The 27,556-nt window shown below is 34.6% G+C and overlaps 1 protein-coding gene across 6 annotated transcripts; it reads right to left on the reverse strand.

The window, feature by feature from the left end:
• Positions 1–598: 598 nt before the first annotated feature.
• LOC127559686 (SLAM family member 5-like) lies at positions 599–26,346 on the reverse strand. 6 transcript variants are annotated; one of them, XR_007953186.1, is made up of 8 exons: positions 26,166–26,315; positions 14,473–14,817; positions 12,886–13,152; positions 12,467–12,583; positions 11,087–11,190; positions 6,999–7,064; positions 5,923–6,194; positions 599–949 (listed from the first exon to the last, which is right to left on the reverse strand). XR_007953186.1 is itself a non-coding variant. In XM_051993641.1 (7 exons), the coding sequence occupies exons 1-7, from the start codon at positions 26,218–26,220 to the stop codon at positions 6,123–6,125; spliced, it is 1,026 nt and encodes a 341-aa protein (XP_051849601.1). In that variant the 5' UTR covers positions 26,221–26,315; the 3' UTR covers positions 599–6,122. The 6 variants fall into 6 exon arrangements, 3 of the variants coding, with proteins under 3 accessions (XP_051849601.1, XP_051849603.1, XP_051849602.1); XR_007953187.1 differs by having other exon boundaries at positions 599–5,594; XM_051993641.1 differs by having other exon boundaries at positions 599–6,194.
• Between the last annotated feature and the right edge of the window lie 1,210 nt (positions 26,347–27,556).

Genomic DNA, 27,556 nt, shown 5'->3' on the forward strand with positions numbered 1-27,556 from the left:
GTATATATATATATGCTATTGTTGATATTATTACATATGAATGGGCAAACAATATCTAGTACTTCATGCAAATAAGCAGTAACTTATCAATAACATGAGTAATACCAGACACACCCACAAGATAGTTTATAATCCCAAAAGTTAGAATAGTTGATGATGGAAGAGAAAATTCCTATGAGGTAAAAATAAAAATAAAAATAAAATATCAACTGAAAAAAAGATTCCAGTTTAAAAAAAAAAAAAAAAAAAGAACGAAAGAAAGAAAGAGGAAGTATTTCCAAAATAAAATATGGTGAATGAAAAAAATCCAAGAAAATTAGCAAAACTAAAAGTGAAATGAAATTCAAATTTCAGAATTATCAAAAGAAAATTTCAGATTGCATGTCTTTAGTTATGATTCCATGTCACTGAGTTGTAACTGCTTAAAAGGAAAAATAAAACCATTTTAAATATCTGACACTTGTGGTGATTCTTGTTCTTCTTTAAAATAATAATATGGTTCTGTCTGGGAGAGAGGAGGTCTCTCAGGGGAGGTTTTTCTGGAGGCAGCCTTAGTTTCAGTTAAGAGTAAATAATCACCCAAAATGCAGCCAGGTGATAAAAGTTCAGATCTTTTATTGTCTCTAATATAGCCCAGTTAGCTTAGAGGCCTATCTCTCTGCTTGGTTCCAAGAGCTCCCTCCGAATGTCTCCAAATCCAAAGGTTTTGTCCTTCAGCCTCTGCCTCTGCTTTCTTCAGCCTCCAGCCAGCACAAAGATGGAATGAATCTCTTGTCTCCTTCACGTGGGGCTCAGCTAGCTTTCTGGCGAGTCTTTCAGACCAGCTTGGTCTCAGTGGGGGAAGTGCAGGAGCCCAGCCACCACAGTGGTGTGAGATGAAGATGAATCTGGTTGTGCCTCTGAGAGAGCCTTCTCAATCTTCAGCTCAACTCTCCCTGAGAGCCACTGTCTGTTTTACATGAGAGAGAGGAATTGTGGGATACGAGAGAGAGGAATTATGGGTTTTCTCCCATAGTGTTCTCTGGCCCTAAGAGCTTCAAGGGAGGTGTGAATTCACAAAGTTACACAGTTAACTTTGTGAATCTCCCATACTTGTGAATTCCAATGAGTAAAGGTATAAACACAAGCATTGTATCAATTAGTTCTACTTAGTATCTTGTTTCAGGTTCTGGCCCAAAATAGCTTCTTGTAAGATCAGATCAATAATCGATCAGCTCTAATGAGTTAGCAGTTTGTAAAGATTCCAACAGACACTGATGTGTACACTTGACACATGTATCAGGGAATATTGGAAATGCCATAATAACATTTAGCAGTCCACACTCAGCTCATGTTTTGCTTTTTGTTAGGTTATTGTTAGATTATTTGTTAGTTATAAAAAAGGGCATCACATTAACTAGCAAAGGTGGGAAATTTATATATTTTTTGTCTAATGGTGGCTCTATACTCGAGTCAAGAGTGTGGTGACCTTTTGAAGAATCCTTTTAAATTGATTCAATGATTTGCTTATGAGGGCAACCCAACTCTGCTAATAAATTTATCAATGACATTTTTCACTGTGCTAGCTGTTGAGAATAAGCATATATAATGTGCCTACTACGTGCCAGTTCTTTGCAAATATTATCTCATTTAATCTTTACAATAACCCTTTGAGATAGGTATTATTATTATTTCCCTTAAAGAAAACAAGATTTACCCAAAGATCGTGCACCTATAAATAAGTGTCTGTGACTTGGATTTGACTTCAAGTTTTGATTCTAGAATCAGCACTTTATCCACTGTAACATCTAATGAGGCAATAAGTCAATTGAACTTGGACTTTCCCAACTCTATGTCCAGTGTTCTTTCCACTAGGCTCTCAGCAGATTAAATAATTTTTGCTTTTTGTTCTGAAAAATGTGTTTACTCTAGCAGACCTTAAGCTCAATTCAATGAAATAGTGGGTGAGAGCTGCTTTTTTTTTAAGTTTATAATCTTGAGTTCTATTAAGAGCAGTATAGTTTACAGGAATAAGAAAGTGATAGTACTTTTTTTACTCTGAGGTGGCTAAATGATTTCTGGTATTTTGTTTAAGACAAATCTGGCAAGCATTGAGAGGATAGGAATCAGGGTGGTGAAGATCTCAAGTTGATGTATTTTGAAGGAATTGAGCATATTTAGTTCAGGAAAAAGCAAAGAGTGGGGGATTTGAGAACTGTCACATGAAAGAAGGCTCTGAATTGTTCTTTTTGGGTCCAGAAAATAAAGCTAAAAACAAAGTCTGGAAGTTGTAGAAAGGTAAGTTTGGTCTTGGTATATAGAAAGCAAACAAACAACTTCTTAACAATTATACAAAAGTGACTGGCACGAACTTAAAATTTTCTGATGATATGACCTTGGGAGAGCTTACTAACACATTAGATAATAGAATCTAAAAGTCAGTGTGTAAAAAGATCTTGATAGTCCAAGATATTGGTTGGGCTGAATATACAAAGATTTTTTTAAAATTAAAGTTTATGCTCTTCTTGTAATCCTGCTAACTAGTGTGGGAAATATTGTCTGCACTCCTCCACCCCTCAAACTGAACAAGAAAGTGACCTCAAATAGCAAAAACATGCATGATAAATCTTCCTGTGAAAGTTTTGGTTTAGGGGTTTTAAGTGGGGTGGGTAGATGTTTATGTCTTCTGTGCTGGTGTTGGTATTAACATTGGTCATGAAAGGCAGCTCTCTTCCTTGAAATATATTAATTCTTATGCCCTAAGATTTGAACAAATTGCTTGCTACTGCCCCTAATATGCCTCATTTTCCTCTCTGGTAAAACAAAAAAATAACTAATCCTTGTTAATTTACCTGCCATTCCTTTCTCCCCATTTAACCCCAAAAAGACAAGAGGGTAGGATGAAGAGACTCATGAAACTCTAAAGGAAAGATCACCCCCATTTCTCTTTCCTAGTTTTCAATTCTGACTCATAAAATTCTAGAAGAAAGACCACCTCTTCTCTCCTTCTTGCTTCTCAGTTCTTTCCTTTCACTATGAGATAACCTCTCTTTTACCAACCCCTTTCATTCTCCAAGGGAGAGCCCAATTTTTCTGTCCACAACCTCACTGAAATGAGTTCTCTGTTTCTCTCCACTACATATTTTTTAAGAGGCACAATTTCTATTATATTTTTATACTAATTCATGTTTTTTTCAAATCACGCTTTACTTTAGGGACCACACCTATCACTGACTCTTTCCTTCCCTTCTTTCAAACTCCATTTTCCCTCTTTTCTAATTACCATGTTTTCCCCTAATTCAAGGAGATTCTTCCCTTTGTCAAACCAGTCTATATTAAGCTCCTTATACCGCATTCTTAGAATTTCCTCCCTCCTCATTATATGTCGGTATGTATATTTGTATATGTATTTACTCCCCCCCACACCCTTTTTCTTTCTACCCTGCTCTGCTCACTTGAGTGAGGGTGTCCCACATCTTCTGGTCTCCCTAATGAAGGAAATCCTTGTTCTTATCTTTCTATTTGATTCTTTTTCTCTCCCTCCCTCTCTGTAGAATAGAACAGTTGGAAAAGCAGAAAGGTGTATCTGTTTTCTCCTAAAAAATAAGGCAACAAGATGGCACAGTGGATAGAATACCAGGTCTAGAGTCAGGAAGATCTGAATTCAAATCATTTCAGATACTCATTAGCTATATGATCCTGGGTAAGTCATTTAATCCTTCACTTTCCTCAATTGTAAAATTAGCTAGAGGAAAAAAAAGGTAAACCACTCCAGTTTTTTTGCCAAGAAAACTCCAAATGGGATCATGAAGAATCAGATAGGACTGAAATAACTGAACAATAACAGCAAAAAGAAAAAAAGAATCTGAGGATTAAGCATAAGTTGAATACTAGTTACTTAGATAAAAGCTTTCTTATGGTATTTTGCAAAATTTAGCAATCTTAGAAATCTCCCTTCACTAGGTAGAAGGCTATACTCAAAGATCATACTATTCAGGAAATCAGTATTCACCCTTTTCTATATCCAGAAGGCTGGGATTCAGAAATGATATTCCTGAACTTCCATGTCAAGTTGAGCATCATGAAACATTTATGGCTGTCATGAGTTTCTGCTTTAAGTTGACATTGTTATTCTTAGGGTGTTTGGGGAAGAAATTAAAAACATAAAGATAAAATTTCCAGAGGATAAGATAAACTTTTAACAGCCATGAGTATAGGATGTTCCTCTGAAGTCACCCAATCATGAGGAGTTATCTCTGTCCTGAAACTGACACTCCAGCAATGTCCCCATGGCTTGTAATTTCATCAGGCTTACTGGGGAACTACTTTTATTAACTAGACACTCCCTTTGAGTCACTCCTACCTTTTTTACTACAATATTTTTGTGTCCTTAAAAATCTTCCTGGGGAGATTTATTCCTTCAATGTCAGGTCTTTTTGATAGTTCTTTGAAATTATCTTGGGTCATTGTTTCATTAGAGTAGCTAAGTCTTTCACAGTTGATCATTCTTATAACATTGATGCTATTGTGCACTATATTCTCTATGTTCTGATCACTTTACATTAATTCATATGTCTTTCCAGATTTTTTTCTGAAACCATCCTGCTTGTCATTTCTTATAGCACAATAGTATTCCATCATAATCATACACAACAACTTATTCAGCCATTCCTCATTTGATGGGCATCTCCTCAATTAACAATTCTTTGCCACAACAAAAACTATTAATACTTTTTGCATAAATAGGTTATTTTACCTTTTTCTGTGATTTCTTTGAAATACAGACCTAGTACTAGTATTGCTGAATGAAAGAGTATGCGCAGTTTTTGCAGCCCATTGGATATTGTATTCAAAAATGATTGTTCTAGTTCACAGTTTCACCAATAATGCATGTATCTCATTCCCCCCCCATATTCTATACAGCATTTGTCATTTTCTTTTTCTGTCATGTTAGCCAATCCTATAGGTATGAAGTGGCATCTCAGTTGTTTTAATTTACATTTCTCTAACTAATAAAGATTTCAGGGTTTTTATCATTTAATATTTTTATTTTCCCAAGTTACATGTAAAACAATTTTTATATTTATTTTTTAAAACTGAGTTTTAGATTCTTTCCCTTTCTCACTAGCCCTACTCCACCCCTCATTAAGAAGGCACATATGAGCTATAAAAACACTTCTATAAAAATCAATGTTGTGAAAGAAAGTATAAATTCCCTACTCCCCCCAAAAAAAACTCTCAAGAAAAATAAGGTGTTTTTTTTAAAAGAAGTTTAAAAAAAGATTTATGTTTCAATCTGTATTCAGGCACAATCAGTTCTTTCTATTGGTATGGATAGCATTTTTTTGTCATAAATCTTTCTGAGTAGTTGTGGATCATTATATTGCTGAGATTAGTAAAGCCACTCACAACTAATCATCCCACAGCACTGCCATTACTTTTTACACAGTACATTTCACTTTGCCTGAGTTAATGGAGGCTTTTCCAGGTTTTTCTTCATGTATCCTGCCCATCATTTCCCATAGAACAAAAAATATTCTATCATAATCTCATATTGCAGCTCATTCCATCATTCTCCAAGTGATGGGCATCTCCTCAGTTTCCAATTCTTTGCCCTGAGAAAAGAGCTGCTATAAATATTTTGGACTAGAAGAATGTCACATCCTGATGTTGTGTTGGCTCTGTGACTCCAGAGTTAGATTTGAGATATTATTTTATTTTGGTGGTGAATTGAATCTTTTTTTTATTTCAAAACTATTTTATTTTTCCAATTACATGTTAAGATAGTGCTCAACATTCACCCTTGTAAGTTTTGAGTTCCAATTTTTTTCTCCCTCCTTCCCTTACCTCCTCCCTCCCCCCAAAAGCAAGCAACGAGATGTTACTTTAAAGTTGTTTAGAGCAGAATGTTGAGAAATTAGCTCAGTGCTTTCTCTACTCTACCTTGGCTTTGATTTTAAGGAATAAAGGATTCTTGCAATAGCTAAAGAGTTCCATGATTGCTCATTTGTCCACAAACTTTCTTCATTTAGATATATGCTTACAAATGGCTCTGTTTTTCCAATGAGTCCCAAGTCTTCATTAACTGCGGGTAAAAAGGTTTAAGATATTAAGAGGGAGATTCAGGACAGCTCTTTTATTGTTTAGATGATATTACCAAAGTCTAATATTTCTGAAGATCTTGCATTCTTTTCAAGAATGTCAGATTTATCCACCTGTAAAAAAAAGATAGAAGCAGGGTGTTATCAAGCTCAAATAAGATAATGCCTGTAAAACACTTTGCAAACATTAAAGCACTATATAGATGGCAGTATTATTGTTACTAAACTCTATTCCTCAGAACTTCTGAGTGTAGATGATTTCATTCTTTGAGTCTTCTACTGTCTTTCTGCAAAGTTTAAGCAATATTTTCAGAACAAAAAATGTGCTACTAGATGTTTAACAACCAGAATGGTAATAGAAGAAACTGTATGCATACATACTCTTAAGTCTAATTTGCATTATTATTATTATGTTTTCTCTATTCTCACCTTTGCATTGAACAGGGCTTAACCATCACAAACACATAGGAAAATTATTTTATCTTTTAAAAACCTTCCAAACATGAGACTCCCCAGAGTCTCAATCTTCTTCAGAAATTCAGGTTAATACTTTGCTGATTAAATATCCCAGGAGCCTGTCCTCCCTCTCTGTCTTTACTCATGGTGTTGCCTATTTTTAGAATGAGTGTTGATCCCTCAATTCACCTATTAAATTCTTACTAATGTTTTAAAGTCCATTTCCAATGCAACTTCATCTATGAAGCTTTCCTTGAATTTTCTCAGTTATTAACTGCTTCCCCTGTCCAAGAACAATTAGTGTTCTTTTTTTTAAAATACTTATCATCCTTCTACTACAATATAATCTTCATGAAGACCATGTCTATGGTAATTGGCTATTCCTTAGAAAACTCCAAAAAAGACAATAAAGGCTTGAGGTAGAGAGAAGGAGAATAAAAATATTAAGGAAAAATTCCTTACCATTGTAGTATTCTTCACAATGTCATAAACTGTATTGAGTGCTTCCAAATTCTTTTGGATGTTTTTCTGTAAAAAAAAAAAATTCAAATACCTTCATAAGTTCCCTGAGTCATAGAAACTCTGTCATAACTCAGAAATGTGTGAAGAAAGGGAACAAACTTTTATTAGGCACAAAGTGCTTTTACAGATATTATCACAACCCTCACAACAACCTTGTGAGGGAAGTATTATCCCTATTTCACAGTAAGGCAACCAAAATAAACAGGTATGACTTGCCCAAAGTCACACAGCTAGGATGTGTGTGAGGCTGGATTTGAACTTAGGTCTTCCTGATGGCAAACCTGGAGCTTTATCCACCATATCATTTAGCTACTCCAGAAAAGGATGAAAACAGGTAAATATCGATAAGAGAGCTATATATTCATATACATGAGGAATACAGGGGGAAGATAATCAATGAGAGGGAATATTGAGTGGAAAGTGGTCAATAGCAAAACACTTTTTGAGGAAGCTGCTTTTGACTCAAAGAAAACATTAAGGAATATTATAGAGTTGTCAAGGACCACCATCTTGTTTTTTTTTCTGAAACTTCTCTAAAAAATCAGAAAAAGATGTAATGTAACTTAATGAACACATGAAAAAAAGTTGTAAAAGATAAACAAAACAAAACAAAAAGTCACATATATCATAGAAGTTAATAAATGACATCATAAAAGTTAAATAGAATTCCCATGCAATGTCCACAGACTCTGCTAGGATCCATGTACTAAGTAAACTACCACACCAAATATAAGCAAATTCTTTAGATCGTGGTTCTGGGTCAAGATTCTGGAGTCCTTACTTACTTCCTCCATGGTGGTGACTCAGTATGGTCCATACCTTATCTCCCCAAAAAGGAAGCAAGTATTTGTTCTTTCCATCCATGAGAAGGAGATAGAGAGGAACAGGAAATGAATTAACAATAGTTAGTGGAGGCAGAAAAAGGTGCAGAGTGAAATAAAGAGCTGGGTAGAAGGTAAAAATAGCTTGTTCCTGAAGGAAAGGGTTCTGGAAACCCAACTGGGCCCAATATTCTCCCAATGTGAGTGAGATGAAAATACCCAATTTTAGGATTTGTGAAACTGTGGAAGTAGAAGGGATCAAAAAATGAGGAAGAAAGTTAGACAAATGAATGAGAATATAACAGAAAGACTGGAAATCCAAAAGGTTTTGCTAGAAAGCCTATTGTAAAAACCTAACTCACAAACATATTAAATCAAGACTTATGAAGATTAAAGAAAAAAAGGAATAAAAAATTTTAAAAGAGGACAAAAACACTATGAACAAGTATACTACAAAAGAAAAAATAAACTAAAACTTTCTGGTCAAAAAGAAAATTTCATGAACTCCCCACAGACCATAGAATGATGGCAAGAAACTCTCTAATGGCTTTTTAAAAATCACAAAGTCTTCAAATAAAAATATTAGGAATAAAAATGGGTTAAAAATTAAAGCTCTCACAACAAAAATTTAAAACCACAAACATCATGGTACAGAACTTAAAAGAGATATGAAACATTTGGCTAGCTCATGACAGTCCTATCCTTATGAGCATGCCTACTGTGCTTGACCTTATATAGTACTCCACACAGACTATTTACCATTTAGTGAATATAAGACTTTATGACTGACTATTGACAATGGTGGCAAGAATCCTGTGGGAAAGTATCTTCCATCAAAAGAATATAAGCAAAACTAATTACAGAGGCAAAACATCGAATTAAAAAAAGGAAAAGAATAAAAATTAACATATGAGGACTACATGGAAGATAATACATACCATAACAAACAAACATAAATTTGATTGTATTAAGCAATCCAAAATACCAAGAAAACTGTCCAGTGAATAAAAAACTAAAAACAAAGAATTTTATCTAGACAAAAAAAATCTAAAAAAAGAATACATACAGAATAAAAAGAAGCTGATGGAAAAATGCTGATGGAAGAAAATGTATTAAGCATTAAATGGTTTTTTAAAAGTAGGAGGGAGTAACAATCAGACAAAGCAAATTGAAAATCTGTGATACCTAAAGAGATAAATATGAAACTGCATCATATTTTAAGACATTTAGGCAATGAAATAGAATATCAACATTATACATCTGTGCACCAAATGACACAAAATAAATTCATAAAGGGTTAACTAACTTACTAGATGATAATAGATAATAATATGAAAATTTTAGAAGATTAAAGCTGGATAAATCTAACAAGAGTAACAAAAACTAAAGTACAAAACTGAGCAAACTGTTAAGGAAGTTAGATACAGAAGATTTGCCTTCTGAATGATAATATCAAAGAGAAAATATTTTCCAGCACCATATTATATCTTTATAACACGTATCATATGTTAGGGATCATAAAATTATAAATAAATATAAAAGAGGAGTTATTAAATGCATCATTTGCAGATTACAACATATTGATAATGATAATGATTAATATGGAGATATATGCCTAAAAAGAGACTTGATAATGATATTATGAAGAACAAGTATATTGAGGAACATACCATAAAAGCAATCTTTGGGGAAAATTACATATTTGAAAACAAGTGTTAACACAATAGAAAGAGAAGATTTAGGAACAGCTCATATATTTTTTAAAACTAGGAGATCAACAAACAAACCTAAAATTAGCTTATTAAAGATAAAATCTTGAAATTTAGAAGAAATGAATAAAAATGAAAATAAAAGTATCTACAATAAAGAAAAATATATCCTTTGAAAAGCCTAACAAAATCAATAAGTTTTAAAAAAAGAAAAAGGAAAATCAAACAAGTGAAATAAAAACCCAGGAAAGGTAAGAGCCAGACTAAGAGATAAGAAACATCACCACTTATTATTTGGAAATCTATAATTGTATGCCAGGAAAGCTGAGAATTTCAAATTTATTTAAAGACATAGAATGCCTAAATTAGCAAAATAGGAAGCAAAAAATCTTTTAAAATTATTTTTCTTCATTTTATTAAATTTTCCCAATTACATGTAAATTTTTTTTAACAATCACTTAAAATTTTTTCGAGTTCCTTATTTTCTCCCTCCCTCCTTGAGAAGGCAGTCAACTTGATAAAAACACAAAGCAAATAAAGCAATAAAAATAAAGAAAGTTTGGAAAAGGTATGCTTTGGTATTTCTCTGCATTCAAAGCTCATCAGGCCCCTCTTTAGTAATGGATAGCATTTTTCATTATGGGTCCTTTGGAATTATTTTGCATCATTGTCTTGATCAGATAGCTGTATCTTTCACATTTGATTAACCTTACAATATTGCTATTACTATATACAATGTTTTTCTTGTTCTACTCATTCACTTTGCATGAGTTCATGGAAGTCTTTTCAGGTTTTTCTGAAACTATCTTGCTCATCATTTCTTAGTAACATAATAACATTCCATCACAATCACACACCCATAACTTGCCAGCCATTATCCAACTGATAGGCATCCCTTCAATGTTCAATTCTTTGCCACAACAAAAAATCTGTAATAAATATTTTTTGTACAAAGAAATCTTTTTTGCCCTTTTCTTTGCTTTGAAAAACAGACCTAATAATGGTATTGCTAAGTTAAAGGGCATACATAATTTTGTAGTCCATTGAGTGTAGTTACAAATTATTCTCCTCAACAATTGAAAAAGTTCACAACTCTATCAACAATGTATTGGTATCTCAATTTTTCCACATCGCCTCTAGCATCTGTCATTTCCCTTTTCTGTACTATTAACCACTCTGGTATTGGAAGTGGTATTTCAGAGTTATACTCTATATCCTGATAAGCTAAAGATGGATAGGTAACCAAAATGATATGGTTTTTGGTAACTAGAGCTGGGATGGAGAGAAGAATGCTGGTTATGTGGAGAGTGGAAGATTTCAGTAATGTCATTTGGGGAATGAGGAGGTAGCATTAGACACATCAGAAGACAATTTACATGATACTTCACACCCCATACCCTTGTAAATGATTTAATATTTGTCAAATTTCATCCTCACATAAACAAAAATTTCACATGGGAGAGAACTAAGTTCTGGGGAAGAATGAGAAAGAACTTACTTTAGGATGTGAAACTGTAGCATACTCTGTGATTTCTATAGCCACAGGACTTTGATTAGGAATTGAGTAATAAGTAGTACACTTCTGGTCTCCTGCATCTCTCTCTGCAACCCAGAGAGAAATGACAAGTTTAGAATTTATGTTATCAATCCATTTGTCATGCCCCTATACTACCACATTTGCAGGCAGGGTCATGAATGTCATCTTTATGTATTACCAGAAACAAATCACCTCATTTACTAATAGATATTAATATATTGTAGAATGCTTCATTACTTGTCAGGCCCCATAGCTATCCTCAGGATGATTCCTTTGGCCATCTGAGACATCATAGAGATCCAGAAGCTGCATCCTCCCAGAATATTTTCTAGAGGATTTTCCAGTGAAGCAATTTTAAAAAGGAAGGCATTAGGAGGCAAAACAATAAGAGGTAAAGGAAGAGAAGGAAAAGGGAGGAGGATAGAAAGGGAAAGGGGATGGAGAGAAAAAGAGACACACAAGAGAGACAGAGAGAGACAGAGACAAAGAAGGGGGGAGATAGAGACTGAGAAGTTTTACTGCTGTTGTCATAGGATTCTCTGGAAAGAAAATTATATTGGAAGATTGGTCTTTATGGAGAAAACCTGTAAAGAGAGAAAAAAATGGATAGGCAAGGATGTGCTTGAGCCAGCTCAACAACTTCCTGAAAAGGCAATAAAATTGCTAAAATTTTCAGTATAATCATTTATAACTTAGTAATCAACATATATTACAAATTAAGGTTTGATTTTTGAAAGCTTATTAAACATTTACTAGTATAACAAAAGGTGTTGGATTCTGACAGAGTTAGAAGAATGGGAAATGATCCTGGGGGAAAAATAGAATATAGGTTTGCTATTCAGTTTTCTTCATGAGATATAAAAGCAGGAGACTTTTGTTATTTCCCAATCTAAGTAATTATATATATAGACTCTCCCAGCAATGAAACCAAATCAGTGTAATCACAATAAAAAACATCCTCTGAAAAATATAAAGAATTGGCTATGGGGAGAAACTCATGGCAGATATATAGGATCACAGAATTAGGATACTTAATCTTGCTAGCCTCCATGAGGTAAGAAACTTACGCAGAACCATCAAATCTCAGTGTGATTCATGGTTCAATTTTAACTTGTAAGACTGCTCTATTAAGGCATTCCAGAGTGCTTGACTTTAAGGGGTTTAACATAATTATCTTGGATATACCTTAGATCAGGCATAGACAGCAACCACAAAACTAATTTATAGATGAAATAAGGTTGGAAGGACTAGCTAATATGTTGGATAACAATTAGAAAAAAATGATATTGAAAATTTTAAAAAGAAAAGAAAATGTGCTTTATCTTCCAGAAAAGTTCAAACCTTTTGTTTTCTTTCTCTGAATATGCCAGAAAGACAGTCCCAAGATAAAGAAAATAACTGAGATGGTAGATATCACAAGGCACAGGACTGTGATGTAGCTTTTGTCATGTTCAAAACCTTAAAAAAGAAAATACAAAAAAGCAAAGTCAATGGGAGTAATTTGAACCAAGCACAATGAAAAAAATTGTTTTGATCAGTTAAACTAGAAGAAACTAAGCAATTAAACAAGTGCACTCCTCACATTTTCAGGGGAAAAAAAAACTATTTCCTTTGGCTGAGGCTTGGCCAGTGATACAGCTCAGGAGGTCTGTTTCTATAGGTAGTGGGTTGGTACCAAGGTTAAGAATAATTATAATTATAATTCAAATCTGGCAAGATTTCATGATCTCAGGCTTCTGGGAAGACAGTCAGAAATTTACCTTCACAGAGTTTACTGGCAAGAATAGTATAGGTGCTATTGCTGACAGGGTTCCTGGCAGTACAGGTGTACTGGTCATGGTCACCAGGTTTCCATCTGATGTGGAGTATGTGTCCTTCACTGGATACATCAGTTCTCTGTCCCAAAGGTATCCAGTTGTATGTAACATTCTCTCTTACTTGTTCCACAAAACATGTCACATTGATGAGACAGGTACCATTATCATGGATCCTAGGATCTGACATAATTTTTGGCTTTGTCAATCGTTCTGCATGAAGAGTAAAATACAATATTTAATGAGATGTTTTGGTAATGCTCAAAATAGTCAATGCTTTCCTTAGGCACTATAGATCAGAACCCTGGGTTTCAGAGTCTGTCCTAGAACATTAAAGAGAAGAAGAAATCAGTGACTGTAGAAAGTCATCATTCAGTTCCAGTTGCTAACATAACTGAAACTACACACTTAGAGCTACAAAGTGGTGAAACATTCAAGTCAGAAACAGTGTGTAAGGAGAGTAACATGTCCTGGCTTCTCATGTCCCCTTTATGAGAGGCTAGAAACTGCCATTATATATGTGGGACAAAGAGTGACAGTGCCCAAGGAAGGATGGATGTTTTTCATCCAGCCATTCTGGGAAACTATTTTACCTGTTGATCAGAAAAGGACGGGAGGAGAAAGACAGTTATTCATAGATGGTGACACCCTGCTCTAGGGACAAGAAAAAGGAAGAGATTTCCTCCTTATAAGCTTAAGATATTTCATCATTTATCCTTAGCTATATACACTTGGAATTCTTGTATGTTAGAAATGAAAGGAACCTGAAGACTAACACCTCATCCAAGTCAAAGATTCTCTCTACAACATGTCATCTGGGCTCTTTAAACACATTAAAACAGAGACCCCACAACCTCATAAAGCAGTCCATTTCAATTTGAAACACTCTAATTGTTGGAAAGTTATTTTTAAACATTAAATCATTGTAACCTACAGGATCATAGATATAGGGAAGGACTTTTTGTGGGTATTTAGATCCATTCCCTGATTTGACATATAGTAAACTGAGGCTCCCAAAGGTAAAGAAACTGCCTAAAATTTCATGAATGTTTAGGGGCAGAATCAAGATTTAAACTAGGTTTAAACAGGGTTTTAACTGCTGTGCCACACCATTGGACCACGTTCTTTTTTCTTTTAGGAGGATTACAAGGCAATTGATGTTAAGTGACTTGCCTAAGGTCACACAGCTAGTAAGGGTTAAATGTTTGAGGCCAGATTTGAATTCAGGTACTCTTGATGCAAGGGCTGCCGTTCTATCCACTGAGTGATCTAGCTGCCCCCATTGGACCGAGTTTTGCCTTCATTTGACATTTATTCTACCTAAAGTCAACATATAGTAAAGGACCTTTACCATAGAATTTTGCATTTCTTCTAGGTAGAGTATACACTCAAGCCAAATAATCTTTAAATTTAACCTGTACTGAGTGCTGAATGAAAGCAGCTTTCCCAGCAATCAGGCAGAAATATTCTGCATGTCCAATTTTTGGGTGTTTCTGTGTTTGAAAAGAGATTGAGGTAAAACTTAATGCTGACCATGGATGAAGAGGCTGAACAACTTTCTAATGGGGTTAGGGATGTTTGCTATAGTTATTTCTGCTGTGTAGGAGCCAGCATCCTCCATCTTCAGGTGACTGATCCGTGGACTATAGATATTGTTTTCATGGAGGAAATTCACTCTCTCCTTATAATAAGGATTTATAATTATTTTGGGTGGTTTTCCTTCTTCTTCTGTCATTAAGGTGGCAAGAGATCTTTGGGAATTCCAGGCAACATATGTGATCTGATGTTCTTTTGGAATTTTTAATGGGAGAATAACAGACTCCCCCAGAATTCCAGTCACAATTAATGGGACTGAGTCCTCTCCAGAAGCACTTGACTCTGAAAACATAAAAGAAGATCACAGTTAATACATTTCCCTTTGTTCTTTCTTTCCCTATATCAGGCTAGAACCCAGAAGAATTCTAGCTCCAGGAGCATTCTTTCAGAAATGGCCTCTTCTAAAGACCTTTCTAAAGGAGTCTATTTAAAGACTTTTTGTTTCTGGGCTTTTTCCATGAGCCACATAGAGTCTTTGTAAAAAGTACCACATAATCGCAGGAGTCTATTTTCCTGTCTTACCTCATATCTAGCTTAAGAACACAATACTTCTCATATAAAATATGGCAATTAACAGTGTAAAAGATTAGAGTAACCTTGTGTATAGTAAATATAAAAATTCAACCTTTCAGGATCAGAATTCACAGTTTTATAAAAAATTATGCAGAAAATTGGAAAGCAGTCTGACAGAAACTCAATATTGACTAGTATCTTACATTGTTTATCAAGATAAAGTTAAAACAGATATACGATCTGGACACAAAAGCAGGTGCTATAAGTAAATTAGAAGAACATGGGACAAATTAGCATTTGTTATTTATATGGGATATATTGACTAGTTTTATGTATAGGAGAAGAATTTATAAATAAACAAGAGATAAAGGGCATGGTGAGGTATAAAATAGATAACTTAAATTACACTAATATCAGTAAGGTCTTGCACAAACAAAGCTAATGTAGCCAAGATTAGAAGGAAAACAGGAAGTTGAGGAATGTGGAATGGGGGGTGGAGGTGGGAAACTCCCTCAGCTTCCACCACCACTAAAGATTCTTTTGTTTTTTTAAATATTTTTCCCTTTGTTCAGATATAAATACTCAGGCAATCCTCTGTGGTGATCAGAGTAGAGGATATGGACTCAGAATTCTGCTTCTTTGCCATTACAGTATCTTTCCCAAGAAATTCCCAAATGGAGTCATGAGGAGTTGGACATATTTACAGTGACTGAACAACAACAAAAATGAATCATGGTAATGGGGTGCATGTGGTGCAGCTTTGAAGAGAAATGTAGCATTAGGAGATCTGTTGACCTTAGAGTACTACTGTTCTAATAATGTTTGTCAATAATCCTAAAGTTTTCTGGCCATAGGAATACTATAATATAGTCCTACAAACATTGCTGAGTGTTAGGTAAACAATCTGTTAAATTAGTGATAACAAAGTTCTTGAGACAATAGTGAATGGACCACCTCTCAAATCTACCTGTAACTCATAAAAATAGCAAATAAGTAACACAAAGCTCCTGGTCTCTCTAACTTTTCCTAGAAATTTTTCTTCTTGCTCCTGGTACTTTGCTAAATTCTTTTGGAACTTAGCCCATTTCAATTGGCATTACAGTTATAATAAACTTTGCCCCTTGACTTGGAGCAAGTTGGTTCCAGTCTGCAAATTCTTTTGAGACACTTCACAACACCAGTCTACAACTCCAACCTTTTGGGATTCCTTTGAACCTCAGCAATTGCAGGAATAATACATAAAGCTCTTTCCAGTGAGATGGAATCACAGAATGTCAGAGGTAGAAGGGACCTCCATGGTTAAATCTAGCAGAGAAAAGATTAAATCTATAAGGTAACCAATAAATCAAGAGCTCTAATCAAGGAAAATTAGATACCAAGATACCTAACTTTCATATCATATTTGACCATTCAGCAAGGTAATAAAGTTGTTAGAGTGTCAGGCTAACAGTCAGTGAATCAAAACACTGCCTCAGGCATCTACTAGCTGGATGATTCACTTAACCTCAGTTTGCCTCAGTTTACCCATATATAAAATAGATATAATAATAGCACCTACCTCCAGGATTATTGTGAGGATCATATAAGATTTATAAATGCTTAGCACCATGGCTGACAATATGTAAATGCTAGTTATTATACTATGTTATGTTATGATATGTTGTTATATGATATTATATGATATGTTTCTTCTTTCTTGAGTGATACAAACAATTGGTTAACAAATATTTTTTGATTTTATCTCCACAGTTCTCACATCTCTCCCTTTCTTCCACTCATACCAATACTACCTTAGTTCAGACCCTCATCAACTTTTATAGTTATTAATAAAAATAAACTATGCTTTCATGTTGTTCGTCTTTGCATTTTCTGAAAATAATAGTTTCTTTGAAAAGAATAATCCCCTGTTTATTAATAATCAATATCAATTAGCAATTGTCAAAACAATACTGAGTAGCAGACTGACTATATCTACAGCTACAATTATCTCCTTGGGTAATAGGCTCTTTTTAGGAAAAGAAGCTATGTTCCTTCAATCTCCAAGGCAAAGAGGATTAATTAGAAATTGAAAGATCTCTATTCTAGATCTAGTTCCCATGGAGCAGTTATGTCTCCCAAAACAGTATTTTATCTCAAAAAGATAAAATGAAATGGCATTTGCTTATCTTTCCAAAGAGGATGTTGGGATCATCAATCTATATCTGAAAGCTATAGCTTGAAAGGTTATTTCATTCAACCTCCTAGTATTATGAAGATAATTGAACAAAGAAATATCCAAGATCAATACAGATCAAAGTAGAGCAGGCACTTAAATACTAGTCCTAGGTAATATAGTGGATAGAGTGCCAGGCTCATAGTCAGGAAGTTTTGTGTTAAATCCAGATTAAGCCACTCACTAGCTGCATGTTCTTAGGCAAGTCACTTAACCCTCTTTCCTTCAGTTTTCTCATTTATAAATGAGCTGGAGAAAGAAATGACAAAATACCCCAGTATCTTTGTTAAGAAACCCAAAAATGCAACCATGAAGAGTCAGATACAACTGAACAAAAATGATGCTATTATTGATTTACTTTTGAAAAAAATAACCTCAAATGAAGTCATGAAATCAGACATGACTGAAAAACAATAACAATAACCTCTGACATAAAAAAAAAAAACTACTCCTATCTTTTAAATAGATACCTATGATAAAATAAAAACTTCCTTTAGGTGTTATAAGGCTCAGCTAATACAGAAAATGTGAGAAACCAATCCAAATCCAATATATTTTTATGAATATTGAAGCCTTTCCTTTGGAAAATTGAATTCAGCTTTTCAAGAATAGCTGAAAATGAGAAACTGAAGCTCTTATAAATCTTTCTCATTAAATTATAATATCTATCCTTCAAAAATCTCTTCTATCACATGGAGAGGATGGGTTGGAGTAAGAGTTGGAGCAAGAAGGGAAAAAAATTGCCCTGCACAGATGAATTCCACTATGATAAAAGAAAGGAGTTATGTGCAAGAGATGACAACAGGCAAAGATCTTTAGCCTTTGTCCCTGCCCAATGCCTTAATCAGTCTTTCCGTGAATAAACACCTATCAGGTGCCAGCTATGTGCTAAGTACTGTGTTAAGAGTTAAGGATACAAATAAGAGCAAAAACCAGTCCTTGCTCGTAAGGAGTTCACTGTCTAACCAGGCAGAGAGCAAGCAAACAAATGTTAGCCTAATTGTCTCTTATACATCCATATTTACTGAAACACACTTAGAAAGGTTTCACACAAGAATAGAAATGGGTACATTTCCATCTGTCTAAGGTAATAGAAGTGAGAACTCCTGACTTGCATACATAAGCCCCCCTCTTCCTCTCTCTGGTTTCATATATACACATTTGCTCACCACTTCCCCTCACACCTGAAAATGTAGGAACAGTTTGGTAATTATCTAGTGCCTCCAGATTAAGGGAACTAAATGGAAGCAGAGTAAAATCATAACAGAACTTGGAAAGGGGAAAACACGTCAGCCTCCAGGTACCATGCTTCTTTTCAGCTGTATCTTGATGACTACCATATAGCTTTTTTAGCTGGTGAATTTGCATATGTGTTGTATAACTATTTCTCTAGGGTACAGTGAAAGACTCATGATATGTGAGTACTGTATTGGGTAAACTGAAGTATTAAGCAGAAGAGCTGGAGTTTCTCACCCCACCACATGTCTTTTCCCATTTTAGTCAACAAGTAGTAAGAGCTGAGGGAATTATGGGAACTGAGTGAATCACATTGACTTCTTGTAACTTAATTCTGAAATAGTATATTTTGGGAAAGCAATAGGATTAGACTTTTCTCTAAAAACTATATACTTATGTATATAATTGACTATGTTACAGGCACTATGCTATTGAGGATACAAAAGAGTCAAAAGATAGTTCCTACTCTCAGAAAACTCATAATCTAATGAGGGAGAAAATTAACCAACAAATATGTTTGCTCTATGTATAAAACAAACAAGTTTATACAGGATAAATTGGACATAATTAAGAGAGGGAAGGCATTAGAATTAAGAGAGATTGAGAAAAGTTTCTTGTAGAAGATGAGACTTTAGCTGAGACTTGAAGGAATCCAAGTGTGTTAGTAAGTGGAAATGAAGAGAGAGAGAATTCCAGGAATGGGAGACAGCTAGAGAAAAATGCCCAGAGCTAATAGGTAGTGTCTTGTACAGTTACTTTATGATAAAGATAGTGTTTTCTAGACTCTCCATTTATGCAAACATATACCATTCTGAGCATGCATGGTTAAAAATGCTATTCTCCTCAACTTGAGCAGAATTGTCAACCACACAAGACTGGTCTCCTTACTGGCCTTTGAATATGTTCTAGTATAAAAAGAACACTACATTTCAAATACCACATCTAACATTTGCTTAGTTGTATGACGATGAAAGGATATGTAAAAATGTAAAAAAATGTGAAAGGATGTCAGTGTATACATATTCAAATGATATAAGATGGAAAGAGACTCATGTAGGAGATGCCAAGGCATCTGTTTCCTAAAGATGTGAATTTAATTTGTGGGTGGGAACAGCCTCTTTCCTTTGGATGTGTAGTCAGAACTGTCTGCATCTTTAAATCTACCTGAAGGAGACTTAGGCATTCTCTCTTTGTGTAGGAATCAGTATTTTTTTTTAAAATATGTAGGCCCTTTCCCCTTTTTTTTTATTAAAGCTTTTTATTTTCAAAACATGTGCATGGATAATTTTTCAGCATTGCCCCTTGCAAAACTTCGTGTTGCAAATTTTTCCTTCCTTCCCCCATCCCTTCCCTAGATGGCAAGTAATCCAATATATGTTAAACATGATAAAATATATGTTAAATTTAATATATGTGTACATATTTATACAATAATTTTGCTACACAAGAAAAATCAGATCAAAAAGGAAAAAAATGAGAAAGAAAACAAAATGCAAGCAAACAACAACAAATAGAATGAAAATGATATGTTGTGATTGTGGGAATCAATATTGAAGGTCTCATTCATTCAGAGCAAGGGTATCATGCTGTTAAGCTAATATACCTTCTAAGTTTACTGGACCTGGGGAATGGGTTTCAGGTTTTAATCTGTTTTATGTGTCTATTCTCAGTTATATGTACAGGACCTAGAGTCCCAGATCTGAGAGCTTGAGTCATGGGAACCTTGAAGCCCAAGATTCCAGCCTGGATGTTGAGGATTAATCCAAAAGGGAAGCCCTGGGAAAGCCAGGATTCTAGAATAAAGCCTGAAGATGAAAGGGAGTGGAGATATGATGCTTTAGACATGGATCTTGGTGGGCCTAATGGGAACCTAAACCTCTGTCTTCTTAGAGACTGAGAATCTTGTAAGAATGGTTATATCTCCAGATTTGGGGAAGGAGGATAAGATATTTGTATATTGCTTCTTGTTATGCCTTGGTAGTAAATATTAAATATGTCTTTGTAAAAGTTAATCTGATAAATAATTAAATAGAATTGGAGTGCTTGGATCCTTAATTTTGGGGGAACATAATGGGGACTTGGTCAATGCAAAAATGAAAGACTGCTCCCTTTGGGCACCTGAGATCTCTGAGGAGGTAAGAGATGGAGTAGAAATGTGACACACTTGAACTTCAGGCAGTAGAGATCTGTTATATTTGGATGTGGTGAGAGACTTGAGACAGGAAAATCAATACCTGGACAGGTAATACAGACTTGAAATGTCTAGAATTGCTAGCAGATAAGAATCTTTCCCTAATATTTCACTCTCTACTCTCAACTTCTCATCTGAGAAGTTTATCCTCTGGGTTCCTGGTAAGACCATTCCATTGTTTGATATATTACACATAGTAAAGCAAGGATGACAAAATGAATATGTGTAATTATGGTTGGGACTGGGAATTCAAAAAAATAGAATATTCTAGTTAGTATGAATTGAAAAAATATTTTTTTCCCCACAGAGCTTGAATTTAAGGAAAAGAAACTATCACATCCTGCTTGGGTATTTTCACTTTACTTCATAAAACTGGTGGGTGAGCTGCATTCCACTATCATTTGGACCTCTGTGGGAGAGTTCTGTAAAGAGGTAGAGTAGGTTGCTAAATTTCAAGTTCTCTGGATTTCCACCCAAAATAGAACAAATTTATGCCTCAGGACCAACATTAACTGGTAAAAAATCAAGACTTAAGGCAGAACTGGGGTCCTCCCAGAAAAATCCAAGAAGATCTGAAGAAAGCCCCTAGGCAGGGATTAACCAGTGTGAAATGCCTCCAAAATGATATTTTTGGAGAAACAGTAAGTGGGGACCCCTGGTTGAGCTGGGTTTAGCAGGAGCCTCAGCAGGAACCACAAAAACTTTCACCTCCTGGACTGCAAAGAGAATGTGGGGGAGGGGAGAGATTGAGTCCTGGAAGACTGAGGAAACCTCAACGTGAGGCCCAGCTGAGCTGCAGAGACAAGTAACTGGCTAAGAAGGAAACAGCACACCAGGAGTACAGAAGCAGTGGGACAGAGAGACTGCTGGTTGCAGACACTTGCAGTAGGATGGAGCTCTTGGTTTGGGATTCTAGGTCAGAAGGAAGAGCTGAAATGAAGCTGGAGGCACCATCCCCCCAGACCATGATTAGAGGTGCTCACACTAATACCTCTTATTTTGAAAAAAAAAATTAACCAGAAAAGAAGAAAGAATCCAACATAGAAATTTACTATAGGAACAGAGAAGACCTGGGTTGATCTTCAGAGGATAGTGAAGTCAAAAAAAGCTGCTTCTATCCCAAAGGATAAAGTGAAATGGCTCCCTGCTCAGAGAGAATTTAAAGAAGAGCTAAAAAAAAAAAGAATTTAAAAATTAAATGAAAGAGGAGGAAAAATAAATTAAAACCCATCCCCCAAAAACCCAAGATTATGGGAAAAATGTTAACCAACTAGAAAAGGAGATAAGAGTCTCAAAGATGAAAATAATTCTTTGAAAATTAGAATTGGGCAAGAAGAGGCCAGTTAAGCTATGAGAGATCCAGAAGTAACAAAATAGATCATAAAGAATTTAAAAATAGAATAGAATGGGAAACATAAGAAAAACAAGAAAACCAATGGATCTATGTAAGATTTTAGTTGAAGCAGCCAGGTGGTACAATGGCTAGAGTACTGTGTCTGGTGTCAGGAAAGCCTGAGTTCAAATTTAGCCTCAGACACTTACTACCTGTATGATCCTGTACAAATCGCCTGCTTATTTCAGTTTTTTAATTTGTAGAATGAGCTGGAGAAGGATATTTCCTTCTACTCCGATATCTCTGCCAAGAAAATTCCAAATGAGGTCATGAAAAATCAGACACAATTGAAAATGACTGAACAATAGCAACAACAAATTTGAAGATTATCAATAAAAGGAATCTCTCAGCTCCAGAGGCAACCCATTGAATTTTTGGTTAAACGCTAATTCTTAGAAAGCTTTTCTTATTAGCAAGCCTACATTTATTTCTATGCAGTTTCCATTCTGTTGTCCTGGATTGGACCTCGTGGACCAAATAGAACAAGCCACATACATACATTCATTCATTTTTCTAAAAGAGCCTTTCCAATAGTTGAACACAGCATATTTATTTCTATCTCTATATCTATTTCATGTCCTTTTTCACTTTTTGATCATTCAGAATCATACTCTCACCATTTTCAAATATCATTGACCTTGGATCAACAATAACATTCACCAATTGAACCATTCAGTACCTAAGGAATATAGTTCAGTTTGACCATGGAACTTGAAAATGTTAACAATAACTAAACATTCTTTTATAACTTGACTATCAGAATTGGATACTGATTAGTCATTTTTAACATCCAATCCAAAGAGCCTTCTCCTTGACAAAGAGCCTTAACAGTAAGAAAATAAAAATTGAACATTAATGCTTTCTTTCTGTTGTTACTTATCATCATTATTGTTTAATTGATAGGTATTAAACTTAAAGCAGGAATTTATTCCTGCTTTCAAATTCAACTTTATTTGCTTATTATTTATGAAATCCTGGATAATTACTTAATCTCTTGAATTTGTTTCTTCCTTTGGAAATGGAAACATTCATAACACCCACTTCACAGGGGAACAAATAAGATAATATGTTGGTTGTAAAGCACCTTGAGAATTTTAAATCATGATGTGAATGGTAACCTTTTTTATTACTATGGTCTGATCCATCCCTTGCAGTATTCCTATACCTTTTTTTCTCTTCTTTTCCCAATTTATGTAAAAAGAATCCACCTCTTTTTTTAATATTTTCCATTTCTTTCTCTTTTCCTTTTTTTTTATCCTTTGTTGTTATTGTTCAGTCATTTCACTCCTCCAGGGTTTTCTTGGCAAAGAAATTAGGAGTGGTTTGCCATTTATTTCTTCAACTCATTTTACAGATGAGGGAAATAAGACAAATGAGATCAAATGACTTTTCTAAGGTTACACAGCTAGTAAATGTTTGAGACCAGATTTTAAGTCAGAAAGATGAGTCTTCCTGACTCAAGGACTAGCACTCTATCGATTGTACTATTTGTTGTTGTTATCCTTTGTTTTTTGAAGAAGACCAAAGACAAAATGAATAATGTCATGTCATGACATATTTTTTCATGATTTTCTCTTCCACAATCAACAAAGTCCAGCAGCTAATCATTAGGATCACTGGTGACTTTACCATCTAGATGCCTTTTAACTACCCTTGGTTGTTTTTGTTATATTCAAATCGCCTGCTCAAGATAAACTATATCCCCAAATACTGAATAAATTGGTGAATTTGAAAATTGTAGAGAAAGGTAAATGCCCCGAAATTCAAGAGAGGAACAAGAAAGGGAACAGAATCTACCGACTATAAATCAATAAGTTTGATTTGATTCTTGACAAAATTATAGAATTTGTCATTCCAGGCTTTAGCACTTTTTTCTTTATGCTTAAAAGATTGTACCACATTTTTGCATTTATTCTTTGTTATTTATCTTTGCTTTGGTCTTCTCTACATAACATTAAAAATATGTAGAATATTACAAGATTATGTGTTTAAGAGTCAACTGAGCCTATGTATCTATGACTATGAAAAGGAGAAAAATCAAGAGGAAGGAAGAGCAAGGGAATATTAAGCATCTATCTACATGTGCCAGATACTTTGCTAAGTGCTAAGAACTTTGCAAAGATATCTCTTTTGATTCCCATAGTGACCTTGGGAGGGAAAGGCTACGAATATCCACATTTTACACTTGAGGAAACTGAGATAAACAGAAGTTGAGTTTCATATAGCTAGTAAGTATTTGAGTTGGGATTTGAACTCAGCTCTTTCTGACTTCAGGGGTAGAACACTATCACTTCCCCATCTGTGGGAACTAAATCCATGGCTTATTTAAATTATTATTATTAACTATGCTAGTGCCTACTGACCTTCAGACCTTTCCAGTCTATTAAACATTTTGTAGGGCAAGAGACTTCACAGGTCACTTATCTCAGTCATGTGCATATTGTCAAGCACTAGGAACCCTCCCTAGAGGTTATTTATCTGTGGTTGGCAAATCTAGGAGCTGAAGTATTAAATAAGAGTAGTAATAATAACGTTAATAGTTTTTTATGTACATAGCATTTATTGTTGACAAAGTGCTTTCCTCCAGACAGCACTGGAAATTAGCAATGAACAGACTTTTGCCTGGTGAAGTGACTTGCTCAGAAAATCACACAGCTAATAACAAGAAAGGCCAGTATTTGGATTGCAAGCCCAATGTCCTTTTCCTTACCCTATGCTTTCTTAACAAATAATACTAGTTTGATATTTTATAGTACTTTTATTCTGTAAGACATCTGTGATCTCTTATCTATGATCTATGATATCTATCTGTGATCTCTTCATCTTCATAACAATCCAACAAGGTGATTATCACAAACTTTATGAATGAAAGTAATTTACCTAAGGTCACATAGCTAAGAGTAGAAGAAAAAAATTCAGTGATATTTCTCTGACTATAATGCTACTGCTGTTTTCATTAAACCATGTTAAGGACTCAAATTGAAGTTGTCAGATTATAGAAGGAGACTGGTAGATCATCTCTAGTCAGCCTCCAGAACCACATTCTGAGATCTAGTGCTCTGACCAAATAGGTGAACTATCTCCCCCCACATACAACACATATATACAATACACACACACACACACACACACACACACACACACACACATATATACATATATAAATGGTTCATTTGCTCCCTTTTTGTACTTAATTTAAGTTAGTTTATCCCACAGTTCAGAGATCTCAAAGACAAAGTATTTCAGGTCATGTTAGGCTGTTCTTTCCTCTCACATAATTAGATTAGCAAGTACTTATAAAGAGAAGAACAAAACAAAACAAAACAAAAAAGATTTAATTAGTATTATGGATTCATTCTTACTCTAAACTCAACATACAGAGGATCTAAATTTGAGAATATCATAACTCATTCCATACCAGAACAAATTCACACCCTGAAAGTTCATTTCTACCTAATCCCCATTTCTCACCTATGGCTCTGTCTATGTGACAGAGAAGACATAAAGCCAGTTTAAAGATTCACTTCACACATTTATGCCTATGAACATAAGACCAAGGGGACATTAAGAAGATAGAGTTCAGAGGCCACTACTGCATCCATCCTACAACAGCCATTATCTTGTTCTTTCAAGCATCCTCTAAAGATGAATCAACCCTGGACAGAAAGCAGTCTTTGGATCCTCTGGACATAAGAGAGGTGGACTCTTGTCCTATGTCAAAATCAGAGACTAGTCCCATAGATTTAATAAAAGAATCATTCTCTCCATTCATGGGGAATTTCTTCTAAGTTATTCCCCAGGAATAGTTGAAGTCTACAATTATTCTATAAACCACAATTGTAACAAATGGAGAAATACCTTACAATAGGAACCAAAATGCAAAAAGATTTAAAGGAGACCCACAGAAGGCACAGATTGTTTTATTTTTGATTTTGTATGCTCAACATTTAGTACAGTGTATCTGCATATAGTAAACACTTTATAAAATCTTGTTAAATTGAATTGAAATGAAAAGCAGTTAATCCTTACTGGCTCTTTTCTGAGACAAGATAAAGACTGGATCCTGATAAGCTCTCTGGACTTACCTGTGAGTAGGTAGAAGAGGAAAAACAGGAACAATCTTTGGAGGAAATAGGCCATGTGTCTCGATTCAGAGCTCTATGACACCTCAGCTGTAGAGAGAGATTCACTGCTTTGAAATTACCAAGTAATTTCGTCACTTGGGGGAGGTCCTAATGAAGGCAGCAGAAGAAAGCCATGGAAGGCATAGGATGACAGAGAACATTCCCAGATTTCCTGGAATTCTCATCATATAGAAGAGACTTTTTCAAAAGAAATTTTTTGTTTGTTTTTATTTGTTTGTTTTTTTGTTCATTAAATATCAGACCTTTGAATTCAACTGTTTCTGAAAATTGTTTACATATGTAGTCTGATCTTTTTTATATTTCTTAACTAGTTCAAAATAATTTTAATGACTGTGTTTACAATATAATTTGGACTTTTGGAATACCACTTCCCTTTCATTCCTATTGTTTTTTTTTTTTTCATTATTTCCCTTGAGGTTTTAGTCCTTTTCTGCTCAGCACAGTACATGACACTTAATAGACACTTTAAAATAGTTTGTTGATTGGTTCACTGATTAGTTCTAGAAATATACAGAGATCCAAAAAAGCAAGACAATTTATCTGGTAACTCAAGACAAGGGTTCCACCTGCTGGCTAATGCAAATATAAAAGCATGAATAGCTAATAGAGTCTAATGTTCTATCATGTTTGGTTATACACTTGTTCACTTTTGGTGACCAAATAAGGGCAGCTGCCTTTGCACAGAAGAAGAAATGAACCTGTCCTTATTGTCCCTCTATTAGATTGCCTTATTAAATTAAAACAAATGTTCTAATATCTAACTTTGTGTGAAAAGTGTTTTGTAATTGTATTCATATAGTTCCTGGATTTGTCTTTGCAGGAACACATCCAAATATTTTATTTGTCTACAGTTATTTTAAGTGGAATTTACCTTTCTATCTCTTTCTTCTGGGTTTCATTATTAAATATATAAACGCCGCTGATTAATAAAATTGTTTCATATCCTGCAACTTTTCTAAAAATGTTAATTATTTCAAGAAGGTTTTTGGGTGATTCTCTGGGATTCTCTAAACATACCATAATATCATCTGCAAAGAGTGATAGTTTTGTTTCCTCATTGTCTATTTCTAATTCCTTTAATTTTTTGTTCTTTTCTTATTGCTTAAGACAATATTTCTAGTATAACAGTGAATAATAGTGGTGATAATGGGCATCTTTGTTTCACCCCAATCTTATTGCAAATGCATTTAGTATCTTTCCATTACAAATAATGCTTACTGATGGTTTTAGATAGATGCTTTTTATCATTTTAAGGAAAACTCTATTTCTATGCTCTCGAATGCTTTTAATAGGAATGAGTACTATATTTTGTCAAAAAGCTTTTTCTGCAT

Source organism: Antechinus flavipes, chromosome 4, assembly GCF_016432865.1.
Source record: "Antechinus flavipes isolate AdamAnt ecotype Samford, QLD, Australia chromosome 4, AdamAnt_v2, whole genome shotgun sequence".
NCBI lineage: Eukaryota > Metazoa > Chordata > Mammalia > Dasyuromorphia > Dasyuridae > Antechinus > Antechinus flavipes.

What these genes read in the sequence shown, in the direction of transcription:
- LOC127559686 (XM_051993641.1), bottom strand. Translation starts at nt 26,220, where the DNA reads ATGGCCTATTTCCTCCAAAGATTGTTCCTGTTTTTCCTCTTCTACCTA. An exon ending in CCTCTTCTACCTACTCACAG is followed by an intron (nt 14,818 to 26,165) that starts GTAAGTCCAGAG and finishes TTATGTTTTCAG; the next exon opens with AGTCAAGTGCTTCTGGAGAG. An exon ending in TCAGAGAAAGAAAACAAAAG is followed by an intron (nt 11,191 to 12,466) that starts GTTTGAACTTTT and finishes TCTGGGTTGCAG; the next exon opens with AGAGAGATGCAGGAGACCAG.